Raw genomic sequence first — 26,261 nt, 5'->3', positions numbered from 1 at the left:
AATAACATATTTGTTTTGTTGAAGTTAGGTAAAAGATGTGTTGACGAAGTGATCCTCCCTTTGTGCCGCATTAGGCCGTGTTCACACTTGACTTATTTTTTCAGAAAAAAACGCTGCCTTCAGCGCCTTTTGAGCGCTTATGTGCGAGTGTTCTGTAACCTTAACAACGGGATCTAGTCTGCGGTGCAACTGCGCCGGAGCACAACGCATCAATTTAGCACAGAAAAGAACAAGCGGGACGGGAAGTCAGACTCCGATACAACATAACCGAATAACACCCTCCGTTTTGACGGTTCAGAAAAACGACCGTTTGTTTGTGTGTTTATGTGTTTATAAGGTTTTTATTGAGTTTTATACCACGAACATCGTATTATCTCGTGCTGTCGCCAGTGAATCTGTAAAATTACCGCGGAAACTCCTTTGTCTCCGTACTCCTGCTGTCCGGCTGTGCTCTCCGTGCTGCGGACTGAGAACGTAGCCGGTGGGTGTTGACGGATGAGGATGCACGGACCCGTAACAGACCGGAGCGGACACGCAATGCACACATATCTGGTGGAAGTTTGCCGTTTTTGGGCACCGGTAACTAGGGACGTAGGTTACTACTCGTCCTGATTGGTCAGCTGTCAGAAAGGCGCTTGACGTCACCCAGCGCTTTTCTGAAAAGTTTAAATAATTCAACTGAAAAAGGCGTCAGGCGCAGCGCTTTTTGAAAAGGCGTCATCCTTTTTCCTTTTTCCATAGGCTTGTATGTAAAAAAGGCGCTGGCAGTTGAAAAAAGAAGTCAAGTGTGAACACGGCCTTAAGAGGTACCAACAGAGGTGTTACAGGGGTGAGACGTATCGGTGGGGCCAGCTGGGGACAACAGCGTTGTGTGTGTGCATGTCTGACTGTCTGAGTGTATGTACAATTCTACAATTCACTTAGGAATTTCTGCAACACCATAACACAATGCAAATTCACAGACTGGGACACCATTATTACGCTGTTGCAAAATCAATATGCAAGTCACAATGGTGTGACATGTAATGACAACAGAGCTTCACTACCACGCTGTTGCAGAACAGAATTCTGAAAAGGCTAAAGGGTGTTTAGCGGCACATTTAGGCTGGACACATCCACACGCAGTATGTGAATGAAATATATTAAGAAACCATGTCTGGATTTTTCTGCTGCAAAACAAAAACATAATTCTTCTCTTTGGAACATTTCATTCCCCTTTGTGCAGCTGATGGGGGGGGGGGGGGGCACGTCATCGAGCTGAGTTCCCGCACTGTAACAATGTTTAAAGTTGTAAGTGCAGGCAGAGACAGGACATCCTGACGGACAGCGGAGAGTCCTCCTCTGCCTGCTGTGTATCTGCTCTCTGATAGCGGAGCCGTTTCCAGCCATGAACTCATAGAAGAGGCTGACAGTGTCCAGACCCCCCTACGTGGCTCCTGACAGGCTGACAGCTCCAGCTCCCTCCTCAGACCTGTGGCCTGCTGTCTGAGTGTAATGAGATCATCTTTTTACACCAGCAGCCTTTACAGAACCATATGCTCTCTGCTTTCCCACAGGTTAGGGGAGCACATCCATGACTTGAGTGTTTAATGGTTTCGAGCTCCACACTGACAGGGAGTGTTTGTAAAACTGTACTAAAAAGATGTCCTCCCTCTTCAGTATTAGGACTATTCTAATCCAGTTTCACCTCTATGGATGGATGCCATTTTGGGTTAGGTCCAGTTTTCTTTTGAAATACTCAAACAAGTTTCTACATGACCTACAAAAGGAAGCATAAGCTAGCACAATTTCTTAGTTGTTTTTAATTATGCTACTATGCTGGTTGAATTCTGGTGAAACTGCATGCGGAAAGAACTCTTGTTTACTTTTTCTCCAGCATAGTTTCGCAGTATGAAGAATGAAGTACGACTGGTTCATCGTAGGGATACTGCGCGTGCATGTAGACGACAGAATTAGCAGAGATAAGAAGTACCACTGTGACCACAGGGGCCGCCAGACTCAACACATATCCTTTAACTATGGGCTGAAGCGACGTATTGTACGGACGTAAGGGATTCATGATCCCAACAAGATTGAGATTAATGACCTTGGAGAGCCCCGTGATTTTTGCTCTAGCCCTATAAATGATCCTACATTTTTTTTCCTGTGCTGTCGTTTGTTTCTAAAGGAGGCCGACTCACTCCCTGTAAATCAAATCTACCTACGGGTACAAATAAGGTTGCCTTAACTTACCTTACATTTGTGGGTTTTAAATTCAATTTCTTGAGAGATATAAGGATTTATTTTTGATTTGTATGTGCTACAGACATCCGTGTTTCCCTCAGGGTGAAGAACAAGAACTATGGTGACCCCTAACCTTTCATAAAGTGCCAATCATCACATCTAAAGTTAATGTTTTTATTTTAGAGGACATGCAGAGGATGGAAATGTCATCTTCTCAGTCCTTAGCATGCTATGCATCAAATGTTACCATGCTAGCCTGCTAAATGTTAGCCGTTGTCTTATAGGAAATATGGATACGTCTCGAGCAGTGGTTGTCAAACTATGGTACGCGTACCACCGGTGATAGCTCCCTGTGGTGGTACGCAAAGGAATCTCCACAATATAAAAAAAAAAAACGTTCAGCATAAAACACCAATTTTTTTTTTTTTTGTCGTACTCTTATTTTATCTGTCTTGTATCTATTGGGTTGTTGTTATATCAAATGTGTTTTGCCCTCTAAATTAATCTAGTTTTTGCAACAAACAACTTCAATCTTCTCAATTTATGCTCGTGCGCGCACAGACACAAACACCAGGAGTACGCCTCGCGTTTTGAAAAGTTCCACTCGATAGTCCGTTATTTATAGGAGTTCAGTACTGAATCAACAGGAAGCAGCTGTAGGCCTACATTAACAGATATTCTGTTATTTATTGGAGTTCAGCACAGAATCGCTCGCAAGCAGCTGTACATTAACATTTTTAAAACGGCGCCAGGAGATGCTTCTGTTGTGATGCATTTACAAGAGTGTACGGACAGTCGCTCACCCTCTCTCTCTTGCTCTGAAGCTGAGTCTCTATTTTGCTGTGTCTTAACTGTGCGCAGGAGTCGAGAGGTATTTTTTTTAAAGGGAGTTTTGCTATGTTGAATGTTTTTTTGATTTAGGCAAATGTCAGTGTTGTGTGGCGTTTAAGTACCAGTTCTAGAGCTAGCCCTTAGTAGTCCTACAGTGTGGCTGCCAACAGTCAATAATAAATAATATTCTCTTCATGAATATATTTGCCTCCTGCGTAAAATGTGTATTTTAACATCTACCATAATGGTGGTACTTTGAGAGCCAAATCTTTTCGGAGGTGGTACGCAGTCTAAAAAGTTTGAGAACCACTGGTCTAGAGAATCAGATCCAAACATTGTCCTGAGTTTTCTTCTTCACATTTAGTCCACAGCGGCAGATGGTGCATGTCAGACTAACTACAGCAGAAACACATTTTATTCAGGCTACATGACGTGCCTTGTTACAGCAGAAAGAGGAGGGCTCTTCACATCTGAAAAAGCTAAAGTGGGAAGCAGTAAGCTTGGCAGAAAGGTGTACAAAACAGAACCACTCTGTGAAACATAGTCAGTCATGTTCATGTCTACTAAACGCTTGAATTTTCTATATTACACAAACAATGGCCTGCTCCAGCTCAGTTGGACATTACACAGACTTTACAGCCGAGGGCTCCTGAGCTAAAGTCTGTTTTATGTCAGGTTCAACTAATGTGGAAACTTTCTTACACACAGCTCCTCTCGGTGAAGTCAAGGTAAGTTATTATAGCAGCTAATGTATCAGCAGGCAAAGGAGTAGGGGTGTGTGCCTTTCAATATATCACGATTTGATTCTCAGGGTCACAATTAGATTCAAACACAATCACAATTCATTACCTATTTGTTACACAGGGGTTGTAATTTTAGCTCAATATGGCTGCTGGTGTAAATTAACTAGGGATGTAAGAAAGAACCAAAAAAAAAACAGAATCTTAGAATTCAAATACGATTCCGACATGAATCTTTTTTTCCATACAGAGCTGGATATTCTTCTCTTCTCAGCAAGTTGACATTAGCATTTAGCATTTGCCACCTCACAGGACTGCCAGCATAGATTTTCTGTGGATTGGGTTAAAAGCAAGCGGCAACCTCTGGTGCTGAAAAATGATGCTAATGCAGAAGTGCAAAATCCTGCAGTTTGTGTAGGGTTCGCTTGAGGCTGTCTCCAGGAGCCCCAGAAGTCACATACACACTTATTCAAAAAAGCCTTTTATAGAGCAGAAATAAACATGTTTACAGCCTGGTACAAAAAACGACATAAGTCTGATTAGCTCATGTGTTGATCGGCACACACTGTACGGGGGGGGGGGGGGGGGGGGGGTTGGAATTTTTTGATAACTCATCCGTTTGGATTTCATGAAGGATAAGAGTTATTCACAATAAGGTGTGTATCTGACATGATTGACAGGTGGGCGCGGTGTAAGGGTTTGTCAGGAGGCTTTAAAGCCCCGCCTCGGCACCAGCTCTCAGCCTGTCGTTAGAATGGCTGAAAGTCAAATTTCCAGCATGGCGACCGGCATCGATGGGACTCCAAAGCCCCCCTGCAGCTACATGAGGGTGACGTCACTCAGGCTTCTTGGTCCATTTATATTTACAATCTATGGCTGAAAGCTGTTTTAATCTTTCTTTCTGAAAGTCTTTTGCATAAATATTGTGAGTCTGCCAGTCAGAAGAGGATATATTTGACTAAAACACTGCCTCTCAAGTTTTCTTCCACTTCCAACTCTGAGAATAAAAACATATTAATCATTATTACCAAAAACAAAACAAAAAAATTAGTTTCCCTGGTGCTTTTCTGTTTTATATCATTGTATAAAAAACTCTTCAGGATTTGAATTTTTTTTTGCAAACAAAAACAATCAAAGTTGCAAGCCATCGTGGTTTATTTCCCTGACTCTTTAATAGCCTGAACATTTATTTACAAAAGTTACATAATCAACATAGAAGTATTACTCTCAGCCTCTCTGCTGAGGTTACTTCACCCTCGTCTGGGTTTTAAGGGACTGCTGCTTTTTATGGGCCTCTGAAGCCCTTTGAGGGACTGCATGTGATAATGAGCTGTACAAATAAACTCGCCTTGACCTTCAAAGCGGGCCTACACAGCACACATTCCGTTACGCAGCGGTCTTTGGCTATTTTTAAGACTTCAGTCTGTTTGCAGGATCTGCATCACAGTCAACGCCAAACCACATCGCATTCAACGCCATATGACCTCAGCCAGAAATAAAATGGATAAAAGAGCAAGGAAAAGATAATGATGTGCTTGAGAACAAAGCATGCACGGTGTGATAGTTGAGGTATTCATGAGCATCCTGCAGGACCGGATCGCTGTCGCAGTGAGTACTTCTTGTTTGCTCATTCACATGGCCTCACCTCAGATATGACAATAAAACAAGACACACTGTTCTTTGTCTCTCTCTGTCGGAGCTGGTCGTAAAAAAAAACCTGCGTTGCCACGACAGATCTTGGCAACAGACCGCCCTGGGATCAGATCCAACAAGTGCTTAAGGTGTGTGTATGTAAACACAGGAGCCAAAAATAGACGCGAGGCCACGAGTTGCTTCGGTCGGCAGAGCGCAGAAACGTCAGACTACGCAGGAGAGCAGACAAACACTGTGTTCAAGCACGGCCAGGGGAGCCGGTTTGTAAAGTAGAGGACCCAGCAATGTTCAAAACATCAGCATACTGCTACGGGAAGAACCAAGAAAACAGAAAGGAGACACTTACCTTGTACTGGTGGTTTCTTAATGGTGAATTTATAAGGACACCGTTTGCTCTAATCGTGTTTAATGGTTACATACAGTTAAAATAAAAGGCAGTTTAAGGGAATAAAGAGTAGTGTACAGTTAGTTAATTTAACCTTTTTAGTCAATCTTTGAATTTAATATCTATTATATCGTATTTTATTGTCATCTGACACATTTTTTCTTTTCAACTTTTTTACAACTCAGGGAAACGTGTAAATAATGTTTTAATACTAGATTTCTTCTTCTCTCTTATAAAATGTGTGTGTGCATCAAGCGGCAACCTCAAGTGTTGAAAAATTAAGTCAATGTTTAAGTGCAACATCCTTCAGTTCATCGAGTGTCCACTTGAGGCTGGCTCCAGGAACACCGAAAGTCACATACATACAACATTTAAAGTATATATTTTTTACTGAGACTACGTCGTCTAATGTCTCGTTCAGCGTTAATGCTCAAATCACAAGGTGGACCCCATATTGTGATACTTGTCGTATCGTGAGTTTCGTTACATTGCTGCTTCATACATTCATGAATTCAGATTCTCATTGTAGCTTTCTGCTTTTATGTGTAATTAATTACTGACACTACGAACATTAGCACCTATAATAGAAAAGTGTTTTTTTTTTAATTTCTATTACACCATTACTTCTGAACTGATTAGAAAAAAATAATAATTCTTCTTTCCAAGGTTTAAAGTCCTGGTGCTTTGTCACAGCCCTCTGCGGTTCAGTCAGACGCACAGAGCGCCCTAACTGTAAGTTAAACCTTTCCACAGCTGTATTTCATGGTCGAGGAAACGGCCGTTAATGACGTAACGTAAGACCTTTAACCAGCAGAGCGGGGGTTTCAATCCCATGTGGAACCAAACATAGACAATAAGTTATTGTTTTAACCTATACCAAGAGGTTTTTTTTAATTTCCTTTGTGCCTTAACCTCACCAAGGAGACTGTTTGATGTTAACCACGAGTTAGATAGGAAGAAAAGAGAAACTCCATGTGCGTCTGTATCACACAGACGTACAGTTACCCCGACGAGCAAAGAAAGTCGTCAAAGAGTCAGTGTTGGATGACCTCAGATGAAAGGGGGTTAAATTAAATACAATTGTTTTACCATCTCTCCTCTTTTAATTTTTTACTCGACTTGCCATGGGTGTCAAGAAACATTAAGAAAAGTTGTCTCATGGCATTTTTCTAGTTATCTGGCTATCTCAGTGATCCCAGTAGGTGAAACATCTTCACCTGGGCTCTAGTTTCTTGAAGGAGGTTTCTGACTGATGGGATATTTTAAATGTTAGTTGACGCAGGTCGGACATTGGTTTTAAACCTGGGCTCTGGGATTCGGGGTGGGGGGGTGGTTGTCAAAATTACCTAAAATCATATATTACCTAAAATCATGACAAAACACCGACTTGATAGTTTATTCAAATGTCTGAAGATAAAACTGTAAAAAACACACTCCGTCACTTTAAAATATCAGGCACCTTAGGACATACTAGGCACAGTTGTCCCGTACCGTACTAAAGCACAATTGCCCCCCCCCGCGCATTCCCCCGCTGGCCTGCACTCACACTGCTCCAGGACTAACCGGGCCTGAGCACGGTACTACTTGTACATAAGTACATCTTTACGTGATCATGAAGTGGGCTTAGTTTACAAGACAGGCCGACAAAAAAAGAAATAAAAAGGGACGAGCGGGCGAGTCATCGTCTGAACTTCAGAGAAGAAAGACTTCTTTGTTGTGGATTCTGGGGACGGGGGGGAATTTTTAGATACAAGTAGAAGATTGGGGTCTTTTTTTTATCAAATTAACTTAATGTTGAGGCATTCTTTGCTGGTATGCAACTTCTTTGTATTTTATATTGTAAGATTTTTTATTGTATTTACATTTATTTTGCTAAGTGGCTTCAGTTAATTGAATAGAGCTTGTCTTTTAGAATCATTGATCTAGTTAAACTTCTTCCTGTTTGAAGATTATTAGTTTGCAAATCTGTGATTTTAAAGTTGCATCCAGATACATATTCATCTTACTAAACTTTAGCTTTACTCATTTATTTACACTTCACAAAAAGAAGTCCAACAGATCTTTTGTCACACCCTAGGAATACGATGATTGTACTTCCTCCCTTTTACCAGTAGGTGGCAGCAAAGACCTTCCTCTACGTCTGACTTCAGTGGGTTTATAACAGTGAGGAGCATTGGGATGTCTGCAGAAGAATAACACACTTCGGTTGGGTTTTATCATCTGTCCATGAAAACATGATTTCACAAACATCTAGACATTTTATTATGAAAATAAGACAGAACAGAATTTGAGCACGAGTTTTCTTCTATCATGCATTAGAGCAGATGGACACACACACACGCGCGTGCATAGAGAGCTTTTTGTGGGACAGTCTCTCTGCTACACCTGCAGTGCAGTTCTTAAAGAGTGGATGGTTCACGAGATGCCACGGTGAGGAAGTGCTGCAGACCATCCACGGCCATTAATATCAAATGACGGATGACGTGTCTGTATGTGGCTCAGTGATGAAAGAGGGGCTGTATGGTTCTGAGTGTGTGTGTGTGTGTGTGTGCGTTTAGAGGCTTTTCTGATGAAGTGTGCGATGCTGTTCACTTGGCTTCCTGGGCTTTTTTGGCACTCTGTTTCTCCTTCGCCTGGAGAGAAAAACAATGTTTGAATTAGAATCTGAATCTGGGCTCAATTTATAAAAATTCAACAACTGTGATAAATAAAACAAAGTACTATTTTTGCCCTCTAGTGGACAAAATACACCCTGACACTCTGTTTTTTTAACACCTACTTAATCAAATAAATTCTTGGACAACTGAATTGTTTAAAAGTCTTTACCGTACCGTAAAAACTTCTATTAATAGCCCAGGCATTTATTTACCTCTTGCTATGAAATGACCCGGCTTTTATTTGGGACAGGAGTCAACAACAGACGGCGTTTTTTTTTTTATTACATTCAAACACAACTGGTGCACAGCTAAGGTGGGAAATACTTTAAAATTGTAAATTTACACCAGAAAGTTTTAGCTGTGTACAAAATGAGTATATCAATAAAGACATTAAATAAATGACTAATTTGATCTCGCTCTGTAAAGCAGCATGCAGACCTTCTTCATGGTCTGTAAACATACGAGCATTATTCTATCTTTCCTGGACAAATGTTAAAGTTCATCTCTTTTCTTTTTGTCCGGCTGCTTTTTCTCCTTATTTTTGATGGTAAATGGACTTGAGCTAATGAAGCGCTTTTCTAGTCTTCTGACTACTCAAGGTGTTTTTACACCACAGGTCACACCTTCACATTCACACACTGATGGTAGAGGCTGCTATGTCAAGTGACCATCATAATAACTAATCCCAATTATACATATTTACACGTCCCTGACAAAGCAGAAGGAGCAATTCTGGGTTAAGTTGCACATGTGTGGGACATGTGGCTTCAGGAGCTGGGGATCGAACCCCCGACCTTCCAGTTGAGAGACGACCGACTCTGCCAACTGAGCCACAAACTATTTCAACCCTACACGCATCTTGCAACAACACCAGGCTAGTAAAAGGGAATGGGCCTTAAAATGGGATGAGCTTTTATTTGGAGTTTTACGGTACTTGTTTTTAGCAGCCACCACACCTCTTAAAAAGAACGTGTGTGTGTGATCAAGAGAGACATCCGACTACGTCTCAGAATGTATAAAATACTGAAATCCTCTCAGAAGGGTTGCCATGACATGCCAAGGAAATTATAAAAAGATGCAATTTCTTCCCTGGCAAATAAATACATATTATTTTTTCAGGTAAAATGAGAGTGAACTCCAAGTAGAAACAAAAAACTGCTCATGAATTAGCAGTTGTTTCTGTGTGACCGGCTCTTTCATCTATCCAATGCTACAAATGCCTACCCAAATGTGGCACACGAGGAAGTGTTTGAGCCTACCTTCTTCCTTGTTTTGATTGTTTGATCTTTGCAATCTTAGCAATAAGTAAGGTCTTTTACCTGCTTTTTGTAACATAACAATGATTAAGGTCTTTTTACCTGCTCTTTTGTAATGTTAACAGACAAAGAGTAAGGTATTTTACCTGCTTCTTGTAAAGTGTCTCGAGATAACACTTGTTATGAGTTGACGCTATACAAATAAAAATTGATTAATTGATTGTTAAAAATAAATTCTATCGCCCTCATCTATCAAGATCATTTTTAAACGCCCTACTTCCCAGACTTGTGACGAACAAACGCAGCGTTGTGAAAAAATAAAATACCTTCTCCACCAAAGGTATTAACTGCTGGTACTCTGCCAGCGTCTTCAGCAGCTCCATGATGAAAGGAAGGTAGTTGTGCTTTCGCCGAATGTTTTCAATCTGTGAGCAAAGAGAAGAAAAAACATCCCACAAGTGAGAGGAAAGTGGAGATGATTTGATATGTGAGAATGAAATGAAAAAGAGCCGAGTGGTTACATTGTTTAAGGCTGGCTGGGAACGCTGCAGTAAACAAAGCCTCTGTTGTAAAAAGTGTTTTATGGCGATGAAAAATACATTTTTCTCCCAAGAAAAACAAATACACAGTGCCTTATTGGCCATTCCCCTGTACATATATCCTAGTTAGTGTCACATAAAAACATCATGAGAATGTAGCCAGTGTGTAGGTGATGAGAAACCCACCTTATATCTTTTAAGTTTCTGATTTTCCTCTTCGATAAGGAGCTGGTACTTGGCAATTTCTGACTGGATGGAGCTGAGGAACGTGCTGCTCTGGTCCGTGTCCATCGGCTCGTCCTGGGAGCAGAAGAGAAAACACAGGACTCTTCATAACCTTCTCATTGAGAGATGTCGCACTGGCATTGTTAAACTGTGATATGCATTTGTCCCAACTTTCTTATATTTATAGAATTTAATTTGTGACTGATCCAAAAATAATCAACAGATTAATCAGTACAGTAATCATCAGTCACAGCCTCACACTCGAGCAGTGGACAGCTGGTGATGAGTATTCTTGTGTTCATTAAAATCTCCTCACATTATTCAAATGTTGATTTCATCTGAGGGTTTGTTACACGTACTGCGCAGCCTGTTTAGAAATTTGTTTGAGTCTGACGAGCAATAACTATGCATGACTACAGTCAATCTAAAGGACGAGGTTACATATTGTTGGCTTGTTTTTTTCCCTTACAGAACATCAACCTTAAATATTGTTTTCTGCTGACCTCTAGTGGTTGAAATGTTTAACTCTGCTGCAGAAATAAGGACGTGCTCTTCGGGTGTAATCCCCATGTATCACTATCCCTTTTTCAGACTGCTTTTATCGCAAAAGTGTCGTTACTAAGCTCAGCTATCATCACATCTTTGTACATTCATATTGATTCTAACACGGCGTAATATTGTTGCCCCAGTCTGTAAATTCACACTGCGTTGTGGAAGCACGGCACATTAGGAACTCAACATACACACGCAGTCAAATGCACACACACACGCACACACAACGCTGCGCTCCCCTGGCTGGCTCAGCTGATACCGTCTCGTCTCAGTTACTACCTCAGAAGACGGTACAGGGAAGGGGATCACTTCGCCTCTTCATTACGCCTCCAGCACATTCAGATTGAAGGCGAATCGTCACAGGGGCGTAAATATCGGGGCTTGAGCCGGCGGTCTGAATAGGGCTACTTTTGTTGTATTTCTTTCCAGGTGCAGCAGAACACTTTCACTGACAGCACTCCACCATGAGTGGTGTGACATCAGGTTCAATAAACTCAAACTAAAAAAAAAAAAGGGTAAAACACGGAGGGTTAGCTTTGGCTAGCATCACGCTCCAACCCATTTGGATACCAAGATTAGCAGGATGCTAAGTGAGTCTGTATTCACTGCAAAAAGCTAAATTCTAAAATAATGAGCTTAAATCGTAAAGATAAATATCGTACATGTGGAAAAATGACAAACAGCTTGGTGGTTAGGCACACAAAACAGAAACAAAGCTCTGTTTCTCTTTCCCATCCGAACACAAGCACAGTTAAGATCTCTAACTCTTGAAAAGCTGACAGCTGATGAATTTCTCATGTAGCCTCGCAGCAGAAAGTGAAAGAATACATTATTCTTTTTCATGTCCGCTCGCGATTCAGCTCTTTGGTTGCCACTCACCTCGGTGAGCTGGGTCTGAAGCTCGGCGATTTTCCTCTCGTATATCATCTTTCTGTCTGACACAATGGCCATTAGGTTGAACCGGATCTCTCCTTCGCTGTACCTGAAGAGAGAAACAACAGTTTTATCGAGTTCAAAATGCATACACCTGCAGAGTGATAGGCTGTCAGAAGAGCACACCTTACTGAGAACTATATTATTTGCATTAACACATCAGAAAGTGAGAAATGCTGATGAGAAGCATGAGATTATAAAAGAGACTGTGCGTCTTATCATGCAAAAGCTGATTTTCATGTGTTACAGTCTAGACGCCATCTGAAGAATTTAAGATCATCAAAACGGTTAACCCATGGAGGAAGGCAAACCGTTATGATCCCTAATTATTGGCTGAAATTGAGCAATAAGGACTTCTGAAAGATTGTGATGCTTCCATCCAAAAAGTGAAAAATGAGGAGGAAAGGTTCCCAGTTGTTGGATTTCATGAAGCCCCTGTATAAACCCGCAGCGTCCCCAAAGATAATACCAGGGACCTGTGGTGGCTAGAGGTTACTTTTCCAGACTATCAGAGCATTTAAGTCTTCACTTTAGCATTAGCTCAGCTCATTTTGTTGCCGATTTCTTCCTCTGGAACGATACAATGCACATTTTTGAAGCCTACTGCTCAGCCAAAAATGGCCTGCTATCCCCTCCAGCGTCAAAGAGAAGCACAGAAGAGGAGCTGATATACGGTACATCAAAAACTTAACTTAAAACACTGGAAAAGAGTAAAATACAAGACCTTTAAAGTCATGTCCTGGAGGGACTACCCTAAAATGTAGCGAAAATAAATGTGCGACGATACTCACTTCTGTATTCTTTTCTCGATCACTGGGCGAACTGCGCTGATCCAGTCGTCCTGGTTACATGCACCTGGTGGAAACACACAGACCTGAATAAACAACACTGCAGGTGTCCATATATACACAGTGAAGAAGGTCACACTGTACATCTCATCAAGCAGACAGATTTAGGGGGGAATGGGCCGTGGCCAATGAGACTAAATTCAGCTGTGCACTGCTGGACCCAAAACACACACACACACACACACACACACAGGACATCAAAAAAAAAGAAGAAGAAAACAAATTACAGTTTCCATCTTACCCAGGTCAATTGGTCCCTCTCGAAGTCCATCCAGCTCGTATAGTCTGCCGTTTACAGGAACATAGCTGACAAAGTGAAAGGCATCCTCGTCCTTAGCTGACGACTTGGCATCAAATTCAAACATTTGCTGTCTGAAAAGAGAAAAAACGCATTTGTATTTGATTCTTAATCCAAAAGAACATTCATGCAGATCACATAAAAAGACAGAGGCCAGTGTTTCATCTTAAAAAAAAAAAAGCAGGATGCTGGGGTACATTTTTGTAATCACTGACAATCACTACACATTTCTAAATGTGTGTATCCAGTTGTCGGCTGAATAACAGAATCTGTACATTTTGGGCGTGACCCCCCAAAATGAACCTGCCTCACATTTGTCAAGTTTCACAAAAGCAGACTGGTGCATTATGGGTCAAACACCTCTCAATGGGGCAGGAATGAGGAGCTAAAAATAAACAGGAAGCCAATCAAACGGAGCCTCTCCAGCTGGATATGATATGAGCAGGGAGCTTACCTGGCAAAGCTGTTGTGAACTTGTCGGATCACTTCAGAGTTGCTAAGAGCCAAACCTTTCATCTGAAGAGAGAGGGGGGAGATTAGGATTATAATGCTGACTGTGTAACCCTGTCCTCCCAGATGCAGCAGGATGGAACTAAATATGGATTCCTTTTTTTGAAGTTACGAGTAATGAATCCACAATAAGTCTTTTAATTATATCACTGGGTCTTTAAATACTGCTTGTTTCTCCCTCTTAGCTGTGACCATTTCTGAGATACTTTCAAGACATTTTTCACTGCAAAAAGATCTGTTAGTGTCAATTTATACTTCTTATAAAACAAAGAAGGAGTAGAGAATCATGATATCAGTTCAGATTCCTTCTTTGGACTATTTTTGGGAAAGACAACAGAGTCATGATGAAGGTGAGAGGATCAAACTGTCAGTGTTAAGAAATGGAAGGAGAAAATTACTAACGCTTGGGGTGTAATAAATTACAGATCGCAGAGGGGGAGCTGTTCTGACGCTATTTTTAGAAAGGAGCACTGAATAATTTATAACTGCATTCAGTTAAGCAGAAAAATGCGGGTGTCCCTTTAGTTTAGAGAGGGAACGTCCCGCATTATGATACGACAGATCCACTGAGAAAATATGGAGAGACGACTAAATTCCTAAAGTAATGCAAACAATTAAAAGAACAGACCTGAGGCAAAGCTCTTTGGATTAGAGATAAAACACCATGAACTTACAGCAGCGTCAAAACTCTGTGAGAACTCTCTGAACTCTGTCAGCGTGTCTCCGAGCAGCATGTCCGAATGGGAGCAGTTGAGCAGAACGCTGACTATCGCCTGAGTGGCACAGGCATTATTAATGACCTGAAAACACACAGACAAAAAAAAAACCACACACACAATAGTTATAGGACAGATAATAGAGCCCATTTATCGATGCATGACATGTATTTCAAAGTAACCACTTGGTAATCGTATGATTAGGACTTGTGAGTTCCAACGGGTGCTAATGCTCCTGTGATGAAGCTTTCAATAAGAGAGGCTGACTTTCATAGTGATTACAAAATGTGGACATATTCAAACAGCCTATCATACAGCAAAAATAGCAACAATGGCAAGTTAGGGTAGTTTTTACTACTGCAAGAAGAATTGTTTACAAGGCGCCGGTCGCCTAGTGATTAGTGTGCACGCTCCATGTACAGGGCTCCAGACTTACTGTTTGCATTGGTTGCACTGGTGCGCCTAACTTCTTTTTTGTTTTTGGTGCACCAGCACAAAATTTAGGTGCACCCAAATGTTTCTTTGTGTTGCCTTTAATGCTGTAAGGTCACCTTTTTAATCGCTCTCCATAACTTTCATATAATGTGAATGATTTTTAAACAAGAATAAAAGGTGTAGAGCAGGGGTGTCGAAGTCCTATTGGGTCGGGGGCCGGATTTGTTCAAATGAGACCTCAGGTGGGCCGGACTCATTTTGCAGCCATCACTATAACTCAACACATGGATATATAGGCTAATGTATGATTTTTTTTTTAAAAAGACAAAAACAGGTACTTGTATAGAAAACTGCATGTTGACGCATAAAATGTAAAAGTACATTAAGCAGAGGGGTTAACTCTGTCATTGCAAACTGCATGTTGGCACATGGAAATATTTAAATGTTCCACATTACAGAAGAAAACATCAATAATCATGTTTTGTTTGAGATTATTATATTATGTTTTAATATTGCTGTTCAAGGTTATAGAAACTTTGACACAGGTTATTCTACCTGCCCTGGGATCAGTGCATTGGGGAGAGAGAGATACTTTAGATCTGTGTGTGTCAGGCCACAGCACAGTTTGCACTCGTTAAGGTTCATTACAGATAAAACCTGCTCACATGAGTAAGTTGTCACAAACACACAGAGTGTCTCTGATGCAAAGACCGAAGTCATCTTCAGGTATTTTAGTATTAGGCATTATAAAATGATAACTTGTTTCCAAACCAACAGACTTGAATTGATCCTTCAGCGTTGCGCACTGCAGTCTGATCTGCTCCGTGTGGAGTGCACGTTCTTCAACTAAGTAAACTCAGTTAAACTACTTTTGATATGAGCCTGGCAGTCCGTTCTTCTACGTGTCCGCAATATCGTAATCTAACTCTGTCACTGACTTTTTTTTTCAGGCTACTCTGGCGCTCAGGTCGCTCGCAATTTCTAAACACACACAACTTAGAGCAGTGAACAGGACCACAGCCAATCAGAGGCAAAGACCCGCCCGAGCTGTGTCTGTTATTTGTTTAGACCACGATATGATCCTACCATGAGTGTGAGTTCGGTCTTGCTAGATAATAAGGGGTTGCATTTACGCTTGAGTTTCTATTGAGTTCTGGTCACTGCAGAAATAATCTGATGCACCAGTAATGAGCAAACAATACATCGAGTGTTACTTTTGACCATGAGCCTTTCTTGGGAACAGACAGATACAGGACCTTGCATAAGGATTCCTCCCCCTTTTCACTTCTCCAAATATTCCAGTTTCACAATCTGGAAGTCATCTTTGGGCTTCTCACTGTATTAGTAAGTATTAGGTGCTGGACAGAGATGCACAAGAAGTTTATCACCACATGTACCCTTTCAGGTCATGACAGTTTATCAGACGTGAACAAATGAGGAGACAACTCCATGTGTAAAACCCCTGGGGTCACCTGACAGGTCATGTGATACAATGATAACATAGTTAGAAACACAAGACAAACATACAAATTGGATAAAAGACCTGTGAATAGAAACAGTACAAGTAAAACCGAGCTCCGTATTACATTTATAATATACAGAAATCTAGCAGATTCAACACCTTGAATCACACGACTGGATCATCAGGGGAAGAAGTCGCTATATACTTGCATGTAAAATTGACCCGACATGACCTGTCAGGTGACCCTAGAGGAGTGTACATATGGAGGTGTGTCTCCTCACTTGTTCATGTCTAATGAAGGGCTAGGGCCCGGGACATCACATGTGCTGATTTGCAACAAGAGCAATCCAAAAGGCAGACAGATGTTCGATGCCCAAGTTGTTTATACCTCAAAGTAGTCATATTTCAATGTATAATAACTTTTTGGAACCATGTCTTATCCCTATTGTAGGTCAATTACATAAAACCCTAATAAAAATGTATATTATTAACCATTAAACACACCAATTGCAATAAAGGACACACATGTAATGAGATGTGCAGAAGCATTCAAAGGCTGATGTGTCCACGGTTTTTTTTTTTTAATAGCATACCTGTTTTGCAAAGAAGATGTGATCCAGCCGTGAATCCTGGACGATTGACCCCGCTGGCTCTTCACCTGGCTGCCACTTGAAGAGGAAAATCAACCCATGAACTGGTCTGGAACAGAACAGGTTCATTTAGTGAAATATGTGAGATGTAAACATGAAGAAAGAAGACCTGACTAATGTGGACCCTACTTCAAGTTGTCGAAGTTCTCCGGCTCCATGCTCCATATCTCTTCCACCTGTGAACCTTTGCATCCTGACAAGTGGAAAGACAACAACATGTCACATTGTGTCTCCATTCATGAGGGACGATTTGTTTTTGAACGCTGAGTAATGCTAGCCAGTTAGCTTGCTTAATTAAATTTGCTCAGGTTGGCCAATTACCACATGCACATTTTTTAACAAAAGAGTTCAGCATTTAGGGAGTAAAGCCTGTTAATAAATTGAATATTAAAACATTCTTTCCCCCCATATGCACAGCGTTATCGTCAATGTAGAGGTTGATGCTCGTTTTTTTTTTTTTTAGCAAAGCTAGCTAACTAGCACAATCGCATAGCCACGTTACATTCAATCACAGCTACCTACCGAAACCTTTAATCAGTTCTGTGAACACGCCGGGGTCACTCTCCATCAGACACCACTCTCCTGCACTTCCAGCCATTTTTTTTTTTTTTTTACAATGTAGTTAATTCAACCTACTGTGCACGTAAACAAGATGCTAATATCCTATCTTAGCCGAGCAGCCGCTACTCTAGCTAATTTCTGTGAAGCCCAGGCGTGACGTCACAGTCTCTGCGTTCGCGTGCTGTCGGAATAATTGGAAATAACGAGTTTTCTACTGGGAAGTTCAAATGTAGACTCGTTTGAGTCACACCAACAGTTTAACGTGATATTACACAGGGATGTTGTGGGCAGATTATGATGTTGGCTTCATTGTTGGAAAAATATCACGATTTGTATTTACATTTTAAGCTTTTTATTACGGTCTAATGTTCTAAATGTCTTTTGCTGGGCAACAATAATAGCAAATATGAGTTCTAAGCAATAACATATACAAACAATTTAATGATAGTCCCCTTTTTGTTCCCACATAACGATTTAAAGCTCCAGAACTAACCATAGCTGGATTAACGAATTTATAAACGTAATATTCCGATTATCCGAGGAGCACCTGAATGCAGGGAGGGATGTGGTGCAATGTTTAATGTGACGGTGCGCGCGTTTTAACTCACAGCGTACACCGTCGATCGCGGCACACATTTGACAACAGACGTAAATCTGATCCTTTGCTTCTTTCATTTTACTTTAAAATATGAAATGTATAGCTTTGAGAGGGAAAAACTTAGAAGGGGTAACTTAGTACTGAAGAATTGCTCTCATGAGCTTGTTTCAATCTCCACCCCGCCCTTACAAGAGGAGATGAATTAATAATGACGCACCCTTTAGATGTGTAAAAAAGAAAAGCACAATGTGGGAGGCTGATGATGGTACTTCATTCATATTTATTTAAGTATAAAATACACATTCATAAGGAAAACGTTTGAGTGTTTTTTATACATGTCAGCTTATATATCGTCTTACCAGCGTCATGATAAACAAGGTAACTTCCTGTTGAAACATGCTAGATAAAGTAATGTAACATAAACTTGGAGGCAGGCTACTGATATAATCGGACACATTAACATAGAAAGGCTTCCACAAGCAAGTCAAAATTAATTTGACTTTTAAGTGGTGATACTTAATGGCTTGATCTTGTCCCCATGGTGATGATGTTTGATGGTTTACGACGCCACGCTTTGTATGACTGTAAAAACATCTTTAACAAAACAACACTGCACAGAGAATATGAAAAGCAGTTTCACCTTTCCAGGTTTTGTTTAAAAGAGGGCAACTTTAATAACAATTCTGTACATCCCTGGACAAAAACGTGAATTTATCCTTCCATCATGTAGCCAATGCACTTTGACAAATAAATAACATGGTCAGGCTAAAGCACTGTACAACTTGCATCACAAGATCAAGCGTACATTTGATAAATACAGGATTGAAAACTAGGACAAGAACGGTTAGTCATTTGGTGGACTCGGACTGTCCGCTGCCCGAGCCTTCGGAGCCGCTCCCAGCACAGCAGGGCGCACACTGTTCAATCAGGGGACGCAGCTTTCCCTGCTGATGGAGCTGTTTGGTGTCAGAGCCGCCCCCAATGCAGTTTCCGTTAACGAAGACTCTTGGCACCTGAACAAAGAAGTCATATCAGACCTTAACCACTAAGTAATATGTTGTTCTTAAAACAAAATAATCAAACATCCTATCATCACCCACTGAGACCATCAACTCTTTAGAGTGACGTAATAAGTCCACAGAGAAGTAAGGTCAGTATTTTGCAACAGATGATGTCCTCCACTTCTTTTACACAAGTCGTTTTCACATATGCACTCCTGAAAATATCTAGATCATTTCAGGAGGACTGCTCTGGAGATTCTGCTGACCCTGCTGTTCATATGCTCCTCACAGCGGGGGACTATCCCTGTCTGAGGGGAGGGGGGCGGGGGGGTCTCCTGAAGTAAGACGTGATGTAAAAAAAGACGCGGACAAAGCAACAGAGTCTGCTACACGATGCTATAATAAGAATATTTGCCTTTTTATCGATGCTCTGTGTGGTTCAACAGAATGACACTATCAACAAAAGAGAGGAGAACAACATACTGACGAAGAGAAAACATAATGCAGCCGTTTGAATACGTGCACTGAGATTGTAGTGGTCGCACACTCTATGCAATGTGCAGCAGTCACAGTATATAAACGTCATTCCCCCCTTCCCATTGGCTCGAGGTGAATTCTCGGGATAATATCCTGCGTTCTCACACCATCTCACTCGGACTTCAGAAAAACAACAGGAGTCTGGCAGGTGAAGTCTGAGTGAACAATTTGGCTGTTTTGCGTTAACACATACAGCTCCTCCTGCAAATATCAGGAGTTTTCTGCAAGTGTGAAAGAAAGCCTTTACAGTCTGTGAACAAGGTTAAAAAAAAAAAAAAAAAAGTCTTCCTGAGTTTGTTCTGAGTGACTTTTAAGAAATCAGATTTTGCATCTCCACTGTGAAACTACATTTTAAAAGGCTCAAGCAAGATTTTATTTCTTACCAATTGTAAACATCATTTCATGATAAATATACATTTGCGATGGACCTGTGCCTATTTTATCTTATATCTCATTCACAACTAAGGAGTATGAAAAAAGAGGGGTCTGCAGTAAAAATAAAAAGAACTTCATATAAGTCACTTGATGACACTTTGTATACTAAGTTATATTAAAGTCATGAAAAAGGTTCAAATTGTTCTGAGCTTCATCAGGACTCATATTCAGTTATTGTGAGTCCAGATAAAGTCATGGCTCAGGTGACTTTATTTGTACCCCAAGGTAGATTTGTTTGATCTAATAATAATAAATCTAAATGTAAGTTTTTGTTAGTGCTGCCAAGGCAAACTAACTGTCCAATATGCTTGACTTGATTCTTTTTTTTTTTAACAGATGCTGAAGTAAGCGGCAGAGAAGTCACTTTCATTCAGCGTCCTAAAATACATCACGAGCGAGTCTTACCGTTCTGGCACCAGTCATCTGAGCCAAGGCCTCTTGCAGACTCCTCCCGTCATTGTGCTCGTCCAGCTCGACCACTTTGTAGGTCGCACCGATTTCATTGAAGACGTTCTTGGCCATTTTGCAATAAGGACAGGTGGTCTTTGAAAATATCACAACACAGTTCTGAGACACCATCTCCTGAAAGATCAATCAAACAAAGCAGTTATGTTAATATCAGTGGAGCACTTAAACAGACTGTGGGCTACAGTGTGTTTCTGGGCAAAGGCAAGAGGAACAATGACTTTGCATTTATTTTATGGCTATTTTTTAGACTGTATGAAAATTGTTAAGTTGATGCATTCATCACCTGGGACAACATTACATCCTAAATCACACATTTCATAAAATGTACTTTCACATGTAACCTTCAACAGCTCAAAATACACACTGGTTACACTTGCCATAACCAGCATTTACAACCAGTATAACTTAGCACTACATTTATGATATTATATTATAGGGCCTCGTCTGGCATGGCCTTTAGTAATAGTTTTTCTATGAATGGATGGAGTTACAGATGTGATTTTTGGGTGAGCAGGATATACATTGTTACAAAGTCTTCACATCATTTTATTATGAAATGTTGTCAGGTGTGTTTCTTTATTGTCCTCTGTTGGGTGGCGCTTCATGGTTTGCCTTGCGTTCCTTTTATGTGACGACTACAGATGGAAATCAGCGACTCGCTAAATCTGGTGCAACCATCTATTCATTTTTCTTTGTATAAATGATCAAAATCATTTGCACACTGTCCCTTGATCAATCAAATAAACCAAATCACAACGTACAGAAAAACACAAAAACATGTGGAAGTATCTGAGAACATAAAACAAAGATGCAAAGAAACAAACTTCTAGACTAAATCAAAGAATGGTGACGGACTGTAGGAAACATCAGAGCATCAATATTTGGAGATGCATCTGCAGAAGTTTGTATTGTATTGCTATTAATTATAAACTTATATAATAAATGCCATTCCCTGCACATACTGTCTCAATTCCCTGCATAGTTAACTTCATCATTCATTTTGTACTTGTACCCCCTATTTTATTTATCTTATCTAATCTATTCTGTTTAATGTGTATTTTGTACGACCTTCTTACTTGTCTGTGCTGCTGCAACGCCCGAATTTCCCCTGTGGGGATCAATAAAGTGCTATCCTATCCTAAAGACATAAAAGTGAAGAGAGAGCCAGAGTACACTACTGTACCAAAAGTAAAAAAAATAATTTAAAAAAAAGATATCTACTAACCTGAAGATACCGTGCACAGGCTGTGCTCGCAGTGGAAGAGGATGTGAAATTCCCCATTCTGAAAAGAACAGAGCACAACATGGCACAAACTTGAAGATGACTTTGAAGGCATTAGGTCAACTGTTTTAGATAATAACCTGCTTGAGTTTAACAATCACACACTGCATGGATTAGCACAACAGAGTATGTCCACCACAGTCGTCTTATAATAACCTTAAAAACGGGAAGATATTTCTGGAAGAGACGAGCTGAAGGCCGATAATCAGCAACAAAGTATGTAACAGAAGGAAGACATGTGGTCTTACAATACAAACGCGCATTGTTACAGGTCTAGATTCAGATTTTTCTCTCGTGTAAATCACTGTTTTGTTTCCGATAACGCCTGATCTACAACCGCAGTAAAGCCCATGTGCTAGGTAATCCAGGATTAGTAGTACAAATGCCCTTCACTGGCACTGGTAATTAGCTCAGAACGTATGATGGTTGGTGACAAAACTCCCTTTAAAATCCTGCAGTTTTAGGACGGCACGATAATGTGATCATGACAAAAATGTGGTGATGGATGTTAAACGAACTGTGAAGACCTTACTGTAAATTCGGCTTGTATCACAGACTGTGTTCAAACACAATACACCTCCCAGTACTTCTATCAGATAAACAGTGGTGTTGTGGTGCCTAAAGAAGTGGGTAGGCTACTCTTGTTTTTTTAAGTGGCCAGTCCAGCAGAAGATAATCTACCTCTGTTATAAACAGTGACATGCAAGACTCCTTTTGTATATTTAGTTAGAGACACAGTAGGCAGAGTCTTCCCTTCACCATCCTAGGAAATAAAATTGCAGCATACCACGGATATTGTCAATCAATCAATGGTGTGAATCAAATGAATTTATAAAATCTACAAGTGGGTATACCCTATGGAGACTGAAAAATAAGGCACATAACGTATTTACAGTCAGTGCTGTTCTGTGGTGAAAGATAGTACCGGTGACGTCAACGACCGGCGCGACAACAACGTGCATACTAATGATAAAGACTGATTTTTCTTGCGCAAAACTTAGAAGTTGTCAGATAGCAGGCATGCCGAATTTGTCTCATGATCCTAATGATTCGTAAAAGTGTGTGAAAGATGAAGTTTTACGATCAGAAAAGAGCGTAAAACTAAAGCTTAATGTAGAATTATGTATTTCTTCTATAGGATTCTGTACGGCATGGTAAGTTTAGCATGCAGGCTCACGTAAGCTACTCTCTTCAACTTCTGTGGACCTCAAGCGATGTTGTATTGTTTGTAAAAATTAACCACAATTTAGTATTTTTATAAGGAGCTGTGATAAATTCATTAAATCAGCCAGCTTAGCCTAATTTGTTTTAGTAAAGCGAGCGGGAATGACCTTCGGCAGCCGGTCCATGCCACCCTGGGGAGACATCCTGCTCGACCAAACATGGAGAAAAAATAACTTAAAACCAAAAAATAGTCGAGCGGCACACCGAGGTGAATCATGCGGTTAGTGTACAAACAGATCTGAAGTCATACACCAACCCTGGCTGTTACTGTACGACCGCTTTTCCCCCCTTTATGTGTACTGTTTATGTCTGGAGAGTACAGTCTAAAGGAGAGCCTACCTTTACGTGACCACCGGAAGTAGTTTCTGACGCAAGGAGACGCAAGCCGCAATTTGAACGTAACGCTCTGACGTCTGCAATCTGAATAAAGACACTTCATGATTCAGAAAAGTGGGAATAAAGTTGATCTTGAAAGTATTTATCACTTGTATGTTCACATGGTTAGAGAGCACTTCTTCCATATGTTCAAATAGAGGAAAATTATTTTAAAAATAAAATTACAATGAGAGGGTGCAAAAATTATTAATCTTTAATGTATTAATTATGTATGGTAAATATATATTACATTCACATGTAGCAAAATAACACTATATTCAATCTTTGCATTGACTTAATGACAGTAAAGCAGAGAAAACACATGTTTGAAAACCTATATATGTTACTGTAATTCTGTATATATGTATAATTATATGCATAATGCTATATAGTTGTAGATCGTTTGTATAGTGTGTTTCTTTTCCTTATTTTTAGCTTGTTTTTGGGGTATTTTGTTACTTTGTGTTGTCACTTTGTCTGAATAAATAAATCCAAAAAGAAAAGAATGATGACACTTCATGCTAAAGGCTAAATTAATTCAATTGAAGATTTAATGGCTGAAATAAATATAGTCTCCATTGCTTTAAATCAGAAACCACAACAGAAACGTGGGGAACTGTTTTTAAAGCAGAAAGCTGCAGGATATTAATAGATTTTCATGAATTTAAAGGCAGGGTTAGTCATTTTCTCATATTCACTTTTTAGATTTTGTTTGAAAATGTCTTTAGGTCCTGACAGACATTAATAACTCGTGGAACAAAAAAAGTAAAACAAAGAAAATCCGTCATCTGCAGCAGTTGTAAGCCTGTAAAAACTTCCACCAATGTCTGCCACGAGGTACCAATCTGATGAACCAATCACGCCCCCCTGTCTCCCTGCTCCTTCTCTACCTCTTGCATGCACTAGCCCACACTGAAAGCTCATCACCGAATTCACCCTGTCGACCAAATATGGTCACTTCAAAACTGACACAGTGTCTACATGCAATCCCAGACACAGTCTATCCAATGTCTTTGTTCAACTTTCTCCTGCTTGAAGACATTGTTCTGCTCCTCATGCAGGGACTAGCTTCACGTTGCTTTAGTGCACTGATGACGGGCGTTTGGACTGCTATAATGAAGGATGACAAGGCAACACAAAACACGGATGTATTCAGTCATGATTAGTGCCCTATTCTGACAGGATATGGATAATATTGATATTGAAAATAGAGGCAAAGACCACCTCACCTGTGCTGAAGTGAAAGCAAAGCGATAACATTCTTCTGACAGCACAGGCATCAGAGCTGCTTCAAATGCAGATTATTCCCTCCTTTATCCTCACAGGGTTTCATTTCCCCTCCCTCTTCAAATGCAGGAGGAAAAGCATTAGTTCAGACATAAATATTTCCCATTAACCATGTTACCAGAATAGGCTCACGGGCTGGGGAATCAATCACAAATCTAAGGATATCTGATGAGGCAGCACAGGAGTGCTTCACTTCAAATACCTTCTTTTTTTAAGTCAAGCAAGACATGCATCATTTCAGAATGGATTCACACCATCAAAGAGATCCAACGCTCTGCCCCGGAGTGGGTAATATCCCGGCACAAATCCAGAAATGTTATGACGGATGGAGGAGGAAAGGTGTGAGGCTTCACACACCTCTTCACAGCATCGATACATGTGTTAGAAGAACATTTTTAGCCAGGCTGCATGGAGCTTTAATATCCAGCCTTAGAGCCTTTGCCTCCTTGGCTGTACGTTTGGTTGAGAAGTGAAGTAAATGCATGGACTTGAAAGATAATCTGTAAAAAGGTTAAAAAGGTCACACCTGGGGACGCCGGTGGCCCCATGTACAAAGGCTTTAGTTCTCCAAGTGGGCGGCCGGTTGCGAATCTGACCCGTGGTTCCTTTCCTGCATGTCGCTCATTTTAGTTTAGACATAACCACCTAATAACGAACACTGGACAGACTTGATTATCAGACTGTGTGTACACAACACTTGGGCTCTTAAGTGACAAGAATGTATAAAACATATTTTATGTTCCATGTTAGACACAGCGAGGAAAACGTTTGCACCTTCCTTCATGTTAAACAGTTTGGTAATGAGGCATGGGGAAATATTTCAAGCTGCAATGGCATCCTGACATGTGGAACTGGGATCTGTTGATAAATAGGCGGACATATTCCCTGCTGAGTGCCATCTGATTTATGATGCATTTAGTGGAAACGCCACTATAAGCTGCTGATGTTTGCATCCGTGTATATAACATGATGCAAGAGCCTTTGACAAAGCAGTATCCAACATGGTATTAAACAGCACAAACCAGTTTATCATATCAGAAAACCACCATACGTTCAAGGTGGAGTCTGTTCATTGGTAGCTGCAGCTTGTAAACACAACATTCAAACTGGGCCCCTCCTCCTGGGCTCATCGCCAGAAGGGCACACCCTCTGCAGGACGTAGTGTGTCCGTGTACTGCTTGTACCGTCACTGCAAGCTATCGCACACTAAGCCAACCACTGGTGTTTGCCAAGCTTTATCCGCCTGGCGTTTCGCCTCACTATAGCCGTTTTCACACAAACACTCCTGAAAATATCTAGATCATTTCAGGAGGACTACTCCGGAGATTATCCTGACTCCTGTATATAAACGTCAATCTTTCGTCCCATTGGCTCAAGCTGAATTCTCTGGAGAATATCCCGCTGAGTTCTCACATGAGCCAAATCAGACTTGCTGCAGAAAAAAAAAAGCTAAGGGTCTGGCAGGAGAAACTCAGGGTGAAGTCAAAGTGAAAAATGTATCTGTTTGCATTCACACATACAGCTCCTCCTGGAAATATAAGGTGTTTTTCAGGATTTGTCTGCAAGTGTGAAAGCACTTT

The 26,261-nt window shown here is 40.7% G+C and overlaps 2 protein-coding genes across 3 annotated transcripts; both read right to left on the bottom strand.

The window, feature by feature from the left end:
• Positions 1 to 8,038: 8,038 nt before the first annotated feature.
• Positions 8,039 to 17,620, bottom strand: uchl5 (ubiquitin carboxyl-terminal hydrolase L5). The gene is made up of 11 exons (XM_061034318.1): positions 17,436 to 17,620; positions 17,043 to 17,106; positions 16,857 to 16,962; positions 14,325 to 14,450; positions 13,595 to 13,656; positions 13,084 to 13,214; positions 12,786 to 12,849; positions 11,941 to 12,043; positions 10,471 to 10,584; positions 10,072 to 10,170; positions 8,039 to 8,465 (listed from the first exon to the last, which is right to left on the bottom strand). Exons 1-11 carry the CDS (start codon positions 17,509 to 17,511, stop codon positions 8,421 to 8,423), a joined length of 990 nt encoding a protein of 329 aa, XP_060890301.1. The 5' UTR covers positions 17,512 to 17,620; the 3' UTR covers positions 8,039 to 8,420.
• A 712-nt stretch (positions 17,621 to 18,332) lies between these two features.
• glrx2 (glutaredoxin 2) lies at positions 18,333 to 23,342 on the bottom strand. 2 transcript variants are annotated; one of them, XM_061034315.1, is made up of 4 exons: positions 23,127 to 23,342; positions 21,739 to 21,796; positions 20,451 to 20,627; positions 18,333 to 19,085 (listed from the first exon to the last, which is right to left on the bottom strand). In XM_061034315.1, exons 1-4 carry the CDS (start codon positions 23,234 to 23,236, stop codon positions 18,921 to 18,923), a joined length of 510 nt encoding a protein of 169 aa, XP_060890298.1. In that variant the 5' UTR covers positions 23,237 to 23,342; the 3' UTR covers positions 18,333 to 18,920. The 2 variants fall into 2 exon arrangements, with proteins under 2 accessions (XP_060890298.1, XP_060890299.1); XM_061034316.1 differs by having other exon boundaries at positions 23,276 to 23,336.
• Between the last annotated feature and the right edge of the window lie 2,919 nt (positions 23,343 to 26,261).

Source organism: Labrus mixtus, chromosome 3 (genome assembly GCF_963584025.1).
Source record: "Labrus mixtus chromosome 3, fLabMix1.1, whole genome shotgun sequence".
Taxonomy (NCBI): Eukaryota; Metazoa; Chordata; class Actinopteri; order Labriformes; family Labridae; genus Labrus; species Labrus mixtus.
Note: the sequence above shows the minus strand (reverse complement) of the source record. Positions and strands in the feature narration are given on the sequence as shown.

Coding starts and splice junctions, on each gene's coding strand:
- uchl5 (XM_061034318.1), bottom strand. CDS start 17,511: ATGGCTGGAAGTGCAGGAGAGTGGTGTCTGATGGAGAGTGACCCCGGC. Junction 14,451..16,856: donor ACATCTTCTTTGCAAAACAG/GTATGCTATTAA, acceptor GTGTGTTTTCAG/GTCATTAATAATGCCTGTGC. Junction 10,171..10,470: donor AGAAACTTAAAAGATATAAG/GTGGGTTTCTCA, acceptor CTTTGCTCACAG/ATTGAAAACATTCGGCGAAA.
- glrx2 (XM_061034315.1), bottom strand. CDS start 23,236: ATGATTCACCTCGGTGTGCCGCTCGACTATTTTTTGGTTTTAAGTTAT. Junction 21,797..23,126: donor GCATGGACCGGCTGCCGAAG/GTCATTCCCGCT, acceptor TGTTCTTTTCAG/AATGGGGAATTTCACATCCT. Junction 20,628..21,738: donor CCTGTGCACGGTATCTTCAG/GTTAGTAGATAT, acceptor TTGATCTTTCAG/GAGATGGTGTCTCAGAACTG.